The following is an 11,008-nucleotide window of genomic DNA, read 5'->3' as shown; positions in this document are numbered from 1 at the left end:
ATAATTCGACGTCAGGCTTTTGCTAGCACGATTCATCAAGTTGTTCTTTTTTTTTTTTGAAGACTAACAAGTAGTCCGTCATAGCCATCTATATATCCCGCCACCGTAATCGCTACGCGATTGTGCAAAGCTTCAGCGATAGAAGAAATCTCATAGCGCTTCCCATGCCTCCATGGCATTCAGGGCCGACTGTATCTTGATTGATATTGGGCATTGCGCAATGATACCCAATGCCTTGGCTTCGTTCATAAAACGCGTCGCTGTGATATCGTTTTCATCCTTGACTGCCATGACATGCTTGAGAATCCTTCATCGCCAGAATCAACATCATATTGGAGTCCAAGCGGAAGCAATTACCCTTTTTCCAGGAGGAGTTCGGTACGCTTGCCTACCATCGTGGGTACAGACGCCACAGTGAAGGAAGCGGCGATTCAGCTATTGATCAAATGATAATTTCAGAATTGGAAAAATATTATGCTCGTTTTTTTTTCTCATAGCCATATTTATACCAAATTACTCTGCCGAAACAATATACAATCTGGTCAGTAAATCGTTAAGGAGTACAGTAAAATTTTGGTACTGATTAAGTACCCGGCGGTTGCTACCTGCATGTATATGCTGTTTATAAAAATGGTCCAGCTATGCAGTATTGTTGCTTGCTTTACAATGCACGTTAACCACCAGGCAAATTTAAGCTCGTTTTTTCTGTACGAGCAAAATATAGTACTAATGCATAAAAAATAGACATACAGCCGTAACATCGTTCTTTTCAATAGGCGTAATCTCAACAATTTTGAGCTTAACTTCCTAGTGATAAAATCACTTTTCTTAATATTGAGAGTGCATCTGAGATTTTAATGATATCATGCAAGGAATCATATCTTCAAGCCCATGAGGCCAGTTGAACGAGAAGAATTGCCGCAAAACCAACGGGAGCATTTCTCTGTCGTATTTGACACAAACTACAAATAAAATTAAAGACATATATAGCACCAAGATCTAAATGAGGCGGATACCAATACAAATAAAAGATCTTACTTATTGTAAATCTTTACCCGTTTTGCAAAGACTCTTCTTAGCGTCTGTCAGCAACGAATATTCTACGTTTTATCAAAAGTTCTATTATTTTACAAGAAGGACACGCTATACAACCAGAAGCAATTGTTGTATGAGAATTTAATGATGATGATCTTTCATTTTATGAATGGAGCAACGCTGTTTATTCCATGAGTATCAAATCACCAATATAAACCTACCACGAAAATAATGTTCGCAAATATAACCATTGCTAGAACATTATCTACAACCCGAAGCCATGAGACTATGACTTTTATGGAACCTTCGGCAGGCCATGAGTCACGCCTCCCCCGCCAGATGATATAGCGACCAGATTAGTTCGAGCGAGCTCACTTGAGAAATATCCCCGCTCTTTCAGGCTTTCGTCAAAATCAGATTTGCAGTTGGCAGTCTTGACTGGTCCCCTCAACAGTCCTGTCGTGATGGTGCGAGCCTCGTTTTCGTCATTTAAGCCATCGGAAATGGTTGGCTGATGATAAAGCACGTCAATGTCATCGGCTGCATAAGCTGATTTGATATTTGCGCAGAAAGCGACTGCAACTGCCACAATTGTGTAGCGGCCCAAAGTCATGATTGAGATGATTTGTCGAACCAGCGCAGAATTGATTTATCAGACAGTAAAGTGGCTCTAAAACCAGTGCTGGACTTAAGGGACCCGAAGCAAATTGCAATGTGTGAGGCTTGCTCGACAACGTCCAAAAATAAAAAACCATGAACCACCTGTCGGTAATATCAAGACAACGCTCACGCATTCAGCATACAAATTCTATCATCAAAGCTCTTTTCACGTATTTGAACTGATGTTATTGATTATAAGTATCGACGATAATGGAAATTGAGTGCTGTATCTAGTATTTAGTATTTGTCGACTGACATCTAGTATGAAACCAGAAAACTTCAATGATAGTTACAAAAATTGAGCAGCATTTTAGCAGTGAGTATCCTTTATTCTAGGTCTCTGAGTATTGGATACGAAGTATCTAATGTCTGGTATCTAGTGACCAGCAGATTACATTTCTATAAGTCATATTATCTATAGGTATTTTATACTTACATCCTATTCGTACTCATAATACTACCCAAAAATAATTTCGCTGGCTTTCCTCGAATATACCTGAAATATTATAGATATCACTCCCCTTTCTGTATTTCACGTACCTCTGAGACACTTCTCACGATAACCTGAATGTTTTACTATCGTTGAGCGTTTACAAAAAATCTCGCAGACATCGCTGAAGTATTTTTTAATTAACACGGTGACAGATACGAAATGCAACATGCTAAACGCTAAGAAATTATACGGAGTAAATCGTTACGAATTATAAAACACTACATATAAGATATCAAATGATTTAGATTCTAGATACATTTTCGGTCCCCTTTTTCGTTGACGCTTCATTATCCATGACGTCCTTACAAGAGCATAAATGATAGATATTTTATGCTGTTTGTGTTAGCGTTGCCTTGCCAATTGGAGTTTATAAGTTATACTGTTTTGGACTTTGTCGACCAAGCCTCACACATTGCAATTTTCTTCGGGTCACTTAAGTCCAGCACTAAGTTTAGAGCCACTTTACTGTCTGATAAATCAATTCTGCGCTGGTTCGACGAATCATCTCAATCATGACTATGGGCCGCTACACATTTGTGGCAGTTGCAATCGCTTTCTGCGCCAATATCAAATCAGCTAATGCAGCCGATGACATTGACGTGCTTTATCATCAGCCAACCATTTCCGATGGATTAAATGACGAAAACGAGGTTCGCACCATCATGACAGGACTGTTGAGGGGATCAATCAAGACTGCCAACTGCAAGTCTGATTTTGACGAAAGCCTGGAAGAGCGGGGATTCTCCTCAAGTGAGCTCGCTCGGACCAATCTGGTCGCTATATCATCTGGCGGGGGAGGCGTGACTCATGGCCAGCCGAAGGTACCACAAAAGTCATAGCCTCATATCTTTGAATCGTGGACCAGGTCTATCGAAGGTTAGATATTTGCGAATCTTACTTTCGTGGGTAGGTTTAGATTGGTGAATTGATACTCCTCTTCATTAATTTCTCATACAACAATTGCTTTTGGTTGTACAGCGTGTTCTTCTTGTAAAATGATAGATCTTTTGATAGAACGTAGAATATTTGTAGCTGATAACGCGGTAAGAAGATTCTTTGAAAGTGTTTTACACGTAGTTTGTATCAATACGTAATATCTAAGAAATATACCCGAAATGGTCCCAATTTTTGTCTTATCACACGAACCTCTAAGACACTTCTTACAATAACCTGAAATGTGAAAACTATTGTTGAACTTTTCCTCTTTCATATAAAATTTCGAAGACATCGCAGATAAATAACACGATGCAGATGCAATATGCCCAACACTGAGAAACCAACACGGAGTGAAAAGATATGAAATATAAAACACTACATGCTATATATCAGATGATTTAAATACTAGATACATCTTCGGGTCCGATGCTTCATTATCCATGACGTCAGTGCTTATAATGATTAAATAAGTGACAAAACCTTAAACAATAAAATCATCTGTTGTTTGACTTGCACATTAACGACAGGAAATACATAGTTTAAATTCTTGGACTAGGTCGAGCAAGCTTCATACATTGCAATTTGCTTCGGGTCCAACAAGTCCAGCACTGAAATAGGGCCACTTCACTGCTTAATATACCAATACTACGCTGGTTCGACAAATCATATCAATCATGACTCTGGGCCGCTACACATTTGTGGCAGTTGCAGTCGCTTTCTGCGCCAATATCAAATTAGCTTATGCAACCGATGACATTGACGTACTTTATCATCAACCAACCATTCCGATGGCTTAAATGACGAAGACGAGGCTCGCACCATCACGACAGGACTGTTAGTCGAGACTGCCAACCGCAAATCTGATTCTGACGAAAGCCTGGAAGAGCGGGGATTCTTCTCGAGTGAGCTCGCTCGAACGAATCTGGTCGCTACATCATCTAGTGGAGGAGTCGTGACTCATGGCCAGCCGAAAGTACCACAAAAGTCATAGACTCATTTCGTTGAGTTGTGAATAATGTTCTAGCAATGGTTGTATTTGCGAACATTGCTTTCGTGAGTAGGTATAGATTGGTGATTTGATTCTCATGACGAAAATAGCATTGCTCGATTCATAATATGAAATATCACCATTAAATTCTCATACAACAATTGCTTCTGCTTGTATAGCGTGTACTTCTTGTAAAGTGATAGGTCTTCTGATAGAACTTATTAGTTTTGTAGCTGACAACGCGCTAAGAAGAGTCTTTGCAAAATGTGGACAGATTTACAATAAGAATGATCTTTTATTTGTATTGGTATCCGTGTCATTTAGATCTTGGTGCAGATAATGTATCTAAGCTGTAGTTTGTATCAAATATGGATTATCTAGGAAAAAATACGACAGCGAAATGCTCCGGTAGGTTCCGCGGTATTTCTTTTCGTTCAATTGGCCACTTGAAGACATGATTCCTAGCATGATATTATTAATATCTCAGATGCACTCTCAATATTAAGAAAAGTGATATTAACACGGGGAAGTTAATAACCGTGAAGTTCAACATTGTAGAGATCAAGCCGCTCAAGTCTATGATGTTACGGCAATTCGTCTAAAATTCATGCATTAGTACAATATTTTGCTCGTACAGAGAACGAGCTTAATGTGGTTCAACGCTAAGAGTTGCATTGTAACGCAAGCAACAACACTGCATAGATGGACCATCTTCTTTATAAACAACATGCATGTACGTAACAACCGTCAACACTCAATCATGTATGTGTAGCCACCACATTCACGATTTATGGTTGACGGTTTGAATACACATCATGATTGAGGCTTGACGGTCTTTCAGAATTTACGGTGGGGTACTTAATTAGTACCAAGATTTACTGTATTTCTTAATGATTTACTGACCAGATTGTATATTATTTTGGCAGAGTGATTTGGTATAAATATGGCAATGAGAAAAAAACCGAGCATGATATTTTTTACTTCTGTATCTATCAAAAAATCAATAGCTTAATCGCCGCTTCCTTCACTATGACGTCTGTGCCCACGATGCCAAGCAAGCGTACGGAAGTCCTGGTGGAAAAGGGTAATTACTACCGCTGGGAGTTCAATAAGATGTTGATCCTGGCGAGGAAGGATCTTCTAAAGCATGTCACGGCCGTCAAGGATGAGAGCGATATCACAGCGACGCGTTTTATGAACGAAGCCAAGGCATTGGGTATTATTGCGCAAGGCCCAACATCAATCAAGATACGGCCGGCCAAGAATGTCATGGAGGCATGGGAAACGCTATGTGGTTATTACTATCGCTTAAACTCTGCACAATCGCGTAGCGATGACGCAATGACTTACGACTTATGTGTAGAAAGCGGTACTAGCATGGCGGAATATATCGACACTTTTGACGAGCTACTTGGGGGTCTTCAGAAAATGAAAGAGCAAGTTGATGAATCATGGAAGCTGCGCGGAAAGGAGACAACGGATAAAGCTTTCCGCGTAAATGCTAATTCTGGAAATTTCGGAAGCTGACGAGGCAACACGCAATGACGGCGGATCCAAAAACAATTGTTTTCATGGTAGCCACTTTAGTAATGTGAAGCAAAACTGACCGGCTGGAAGACGTGTCAGCAGTGATGATGCGGAATTTGCAGTTGGAGAAGGGTAAGACGAATGCTACAGTGGCTTATCCACAGCAGCACCACGTCTTAAATAATATCTCACAGAAAAGACTTGTTCTAATACAAGGACCTTGAGGCAAGTATTTTTGTAACAATTGCCGAAGGTAAAACTTACTCGTCAAAGGAACTGGCGCCCTAAATTGCCCAATTGCAATGGAAAGGGGGCTCGAATGATTGATGTTTTAGATATCACAGGGTTTGATTAAAGAATGTTGCTGGTTTGCAAACTTGTGGACCGTGGTATGAGTGTGGACTTTCTAGCTCTACGTGTGTCATATAAAACATAGAAAAGGCGACTGCATAGGGTTCAAGACTCGGTTAAGCGTAGACTCTTGACTGTTTGCAGGAAGAAGCGTGTTACGTGGAATATACAGGGCTTAACTCAGTAGGAGCTTTGGCATGCTCGCATAGATTACCTAATCAAGGATGCTTCACTTGAAGCACACTGCTCGACCAAAGACGTCTCAAAGGTTAAGCAAGAACATTATGTGCAGAGTGTTTGAAGGGTAAGTAAATAGTCACGGTATTTAGATACGATCGATGACAAGGATGGCACCAATTCTTGAGCGTGTGTGTAGACAGATATCATTAATCCAATGGGGGCTTCCTTGAAGAGAGGAGGAAAAAACATTCACATTGTTGTGATTTATTTTTCAAAAAATGTTGCGATTTTCTTGATTAAGACTGAGAGTAAAGAATTACGCAAGTTCAGACAATTTAAAACTCTTTACAAATTTTGATGGGGTGTTTTCTCAAATGCTTAAGTTCCAACAGCGAGACAGACTTAGTAAGCAAAACAATGGTAGAGATATGCAATCGTAGCGGCATCGTATTTCAATGCTACGTTCCATATAGCCATCAGCAAAACAACAAATAGCAAAAGAGGGTGGCGGAGTGCATGAACAAGACTATCATGGAAAGGGTCGGTTGTATGCTGAACGGCAAAACAGTTTTAAATGAATGGTGGATGGAAGGAGTGAACACAGCAGTCTATTTTATTGATCGCTCAGCGAATGCAGCCCATCGTAACATCATGCCATCTTAGATGGCTCTTAATATGAAGCCTCGGGTTGATCACTTACGCGCGTTCGAATTTAGGATTACGCTCATGTGATGATGCAAAGGTAAAAGCTCGAACTCGAGAGCATAAAATGTTTGTTCATCGGTTATGCGAAAAAAGCAAGGTTGATCGCGTGATAACCTGGAGAATGCCAAGTCCCGATTTTTGAGGCGGGATGAGCCGGGTGAAGGCGGCATTTACGATATGCATGCGCTACAGCCAGATGGGACCTCGGGTATTGAAAGGACAGTGATAATGATAATGTTCGTAACCCAGTGGATTGAAAGCGACTTTGAGATGAACCTATGAAAGCTGTCAAAAAGCAGTTGCAGACATCGAAAGGACGATTTTGATTGTACGCCGAGTGTCAGTATACATGAGCTGGTGCTTCCGAGCGCTCTGGTGAAATCAGATTAAGCTAGCAAAGCACCGCTCATTTTCTCATACGGGTCATGAAGAGCAATTGTTTTTTAACCTGAAGTGGAGCTACAAGTCGAAGGCATGAGCCGATGATTATGCTCCAGAGTGGCTCAGATGATGCAGAGCAGCGAAAGAAAGTAATGACTCGGCGACACCAAATAGTGCTATGATTAACAAAGACGAACTCATTGCCGATGGCTTGCTTGCGTACAAGGTGATAAATGAGGATAGTACGGACTTGCCGACTACATATGCTCAAGCAACGGCAAGTGATGATGCAGTGAAGTGGCGTAGAAGTCGAGCTGCGCTCCAAGGATCAGAGCCAAACATGGATGTTAAAGCCAAGAAATAAAAAGATTGTACAATTGGATCACGATAGAGCTTTGACAAGTATCGTGATCAAAATGGCATGTTGTGCAGTATAAGGCACCACTTGTCCCTAAGATTTTCAAGCAAAAGTATGAAATCGATTTAGATTCGCTTACTTCTTCCACCATCGTCAATATGCATTGTATTTGGAGGAATTTTAAAAGTGGGTCGGATACGACTACCAAAATGTACAACTCGATGTCGATGCTACTTTTCTTCACAGTATGCAGAGAGACAATGTTTATATGGAAGTTCCACTGAGTGTCTATGATATGCAGAAATACGTATGTCGGTTGAAAAGGATTTTTACGGTTTGGAACAAGCAGAAAAGCAGTTGCATGAAACAAGATGATATATTGTGTATTTGTAAATTATAGATGTAAGGGTGGAGACCAGTGCTGCCTGAAACAGGATAATACATCGTATATTTGTAAATAATAGCTTTAAGGGTGACGACAAGTGCCTTCATGTCAAACGATCACTGGAAGGTTATTTCTAAGTATGACTATATGTGGATGACATGATCGTCGAAGCAAAAACAAGCATGGAGATAAATAAGGCCAGGAGGCTGAAAATACACTCTAGCTGAAGAAGTTGGGCAAGAAAAAATATTTTTTGGATGGAGAATGATATCGACAGGTCAGCCAAAACACACAAGATCAAGCGGACCTACTACGTTGACGAGGTGGTCAGACGATTCGGTCGACAACATCAAAAAGTGTCGACAAAGCGCGCACATCTGTATTGATAGTATCGTCGACGCAGTCGCCTGTAACTGAAGAGGGTGGCTCCGCTGTATGTTGGACAGCGAGAATTGTTTCCAGTGCCGCTGCACCCATCTTTCAAAGAGCTCTTCATCATCTGCAGCGGTTTTACCAGGGGCAAGCACCACAGGAATCGTCCGCATTGTGGGTACAAGAGCGCCTCCTCTTTAAGCGCGAAGTCGAGCGCGGTACATATCCATTGAGATTTCTTGAGATACCAGGAAGCGGGCTCGGGGAGCTTTCATTGGTCAAGCTCAGCTTGCGTAGTGGCCGGGTACCGACCACGTAGACGCCCAACCATCGAGTGATCGCGTCCTATGTCTACGTAGCGCGATCCGCCTTACGGAAGTATTCCACACGAGATTCTAGGACCGGCCGTGGATGCGCGCGCAAAGCCGCCTTTCGGGCAGCCTCCAGCTGCTATTCCTGTGCCTCGTCAAGGCGATTGGTAATGATACCACTTCCTCTGAATCCTCGACGAGGTAATCCGTCGCCCGTGGCGGGCGCGGTTGCGGCTCTCGATTAGCGAAGGCTTGGGATGTCTCCTCTTGAAGCCGCGGACGTGCTGTCTGAAGTTGCACTGCGTACAGAAGACGAATAAAGGCTCTGCCCGTGTGCGCTCTCGGAATCAGTGGTGTCGTATGTCTTTCGTGTCACCGACACAGGGCTAATTGAGCAGAGAATGTGTGAAGAGGGTCCTGGGGACGTAGAGTTGTCTTAGACACGCGAGCCTCGTACGAGGCGACAGTTTAATGTGAATTGGGGTATTCACAGTTTTGATGGGAGGGGTGTAACGGGGTCACACGTACCCTGGTAAATAGGGGTGGTGTACACAAGATGGTGTAACCACACAAAAGGGTGGATACGCCCTAACAAGAAGCCACTACGTGGTGGGACTGCCAGTAGTTATGCATTATAATTAGGCTATACTGTTTAATCAGGAAACCCTATAGATTTAAATATAGGCGGCTTTGCCACAAATAAAATAAGAAAAAAAACTATCAAATTTTGAGCGGTAGAGTTTAGTTGCCTTGCCTTTTGGTTTAAGGTTGTTGGTACTCTTGGACGTAGCAGATTGCGATACGAGACTCATACTGGTTCTAGTATAGATCATAAGGTCGGTGACCTCAGCGTAGCTCTCTCTAAGCAAAGAGCTACGACAGCCCCGCTGCATATATAGTGAGTGAAAAGTTTTTTTCTAGTGCGGTGACCTTTCCACTCATGCAAAATCTGCAGTCTGAAAGACCAAGCTGCGAGCACGCAACAGACCATTTTCGGCCGTGTGGTTGAAATTACTTTATAGGTAACAGGGTTACACGGACCTTGGAAACAGGGGTGTGTCACAAGAGATGGGCATGGTGTGACTGCACCCAATCAAGAATACGGCATGTGGCTTGGTAGCCAGTAGTTATGCATGTATTCAGTTTTTACTATATATATAATCTAAACATTTAAAATAAGGCGGCTTTGCCGCAGATAAAAATAAATAAGAATCAGTTTGAATTTGAACCGAAGCGTTTTAAGCGTTGGTTAAGGTGCTAACTACTCTTGGAGGTAGCGGATTGCGATCCGCTACACTCATATCGGTTCTTGTAAAGAACGAAAGGTCAGTGACATAAATTACGCTTCCTCAAGCGCTAAGCAACGGCAGCCCCGCTGCACTTGATAGAACTTGTAGTCAATCTACATCTGAGTCGTTTAGACTGATCCTCTGTGAGGATGGAAGAATTTTCCTTTTTGCCCCAGGGCCCTGCAGGACGGGCTTAACAAGCTCATGTCCTTGCTTGGCCCAGAAAGCGTGCATTACCTTGTGACGCAAGGCCCTGAGGCAATCGGTGCGCGTCGAGAGGCGTTTTTAAATTACGAAAATGCGCTGCTAAAGCACCTGCAGTAGAAGATGTCTGCATCATTTGCGTCTATGACGCCATCGTCGGTGACGGATGATTTTCCCCACCCTTAGCCGCTCATGGTGAATGTTTATGTCTTTGAGGGGAAGGATGGAGAGAATCTCCTGCTCTGGATGAGAGAGGTTGGGGTGGTCGTTGCATCTGCCATGCTCCGGACCGAGCAACAGCGCGTAGCGCAAGCCATCTCAAAGCTCGGTGGTCGAGCGCGAGAATGGGCACTGACGTGTAGCACTTCGGTCGAAGCTGCGTTTCCCTCCTGAGTGGAGCTGAAATTGCAGCTCTTTCGAGTGTTCGCGCCGCCTAATCAGGCATATCGCGTACGATCTCGCTTCCTTGTCGCCCGACAGGGCAACAATGAATTGATGGACTTTGTCCAACAGATGCGCACTCTCATTGCCGGGATGGCAGCAGATCCCCTTCCGGAGGCAGTCACAGTGACCATCTTTAAGGAAGGCCTAGAGGTCAACAGGCCCCAGCCCCGAAGAGCTCCGTGCCCTTGAACACGGAACGTGTATGCAAGCTGGGCTTGCTGGTCGTGGAGGTGACCGTAAAGGGCTTCGAGAAGCCATGGAAGATCCTCATAGATTCTAGGGCGCCGGGCAACTATGCTCGACGCTCCAAGATGGAGGAAAGTCAGCAGTATGTTGAGTCGCTGAAAGCGCGGTTGGGTGACATCGTCACTATTTGCCTAGCGGCGGAA

General features: G+C 43.0%; 2 protein-coding genes across 2 annotated transcripts; both read left to right on the top strand.

Moving 5' to 3' along the window:
- Positions 1 to 2,706: 2,706 nt before the first annotated feature.
- Positions 2,707 to 3,027, top strand: PHALS_12759 (RxLR-like protein; the record flags this gene model as incomplete). The annotated part of the gene is made up of 1 exon (XM_024728375.1): positions 2,707 to 3,027. One exon carries the CDS (start codon positions 2,707 to 2,709, stop codon positions 3,025 to 3,027), a length of 321 nt encoding a protein of 106 aa, XP_024578858.1.
- A 2,114-nt stretch (positions 3,028 to 5,141) lies between these two features.
- PHALS_12758 (uncharacterized protein) lies at positions 5,142 to 5,639 on the top strand (the record flags this gene model as incomplete). The annotated part of the gene is made up of 1 exon (XM_024728374.1): positions 5,142 to 5,639. One exon carries the CDS (start codon positions 5,142 to 5,144, stop codon positions 5,637 to 5,639), a length of 498 nt encoding a protein of 165 aa, XP_024578857.1.
- Positions 5,640 to 11,008: the final 5,369 nt, after the last annotated feature.

This window comes from Plasmopara halstedii (genome assembly GCF_900000015.1).
Source record: "Plasmopara halstedii genome assembly, contig: Scaffold_650, whole genome shotgun sequence".
Lineage (NCBI taxonomy): Eukaryota > Oomycota > Peronosporomycetes > Peronosporales > Peronosporaceae > Plasmopara > Plasmopara halstedii.
The sequence above is the reverse complement of the archived record's forward strand: the minus strand, read 5'-3'. Positions and strand labels throughout refer to the sequence as shown.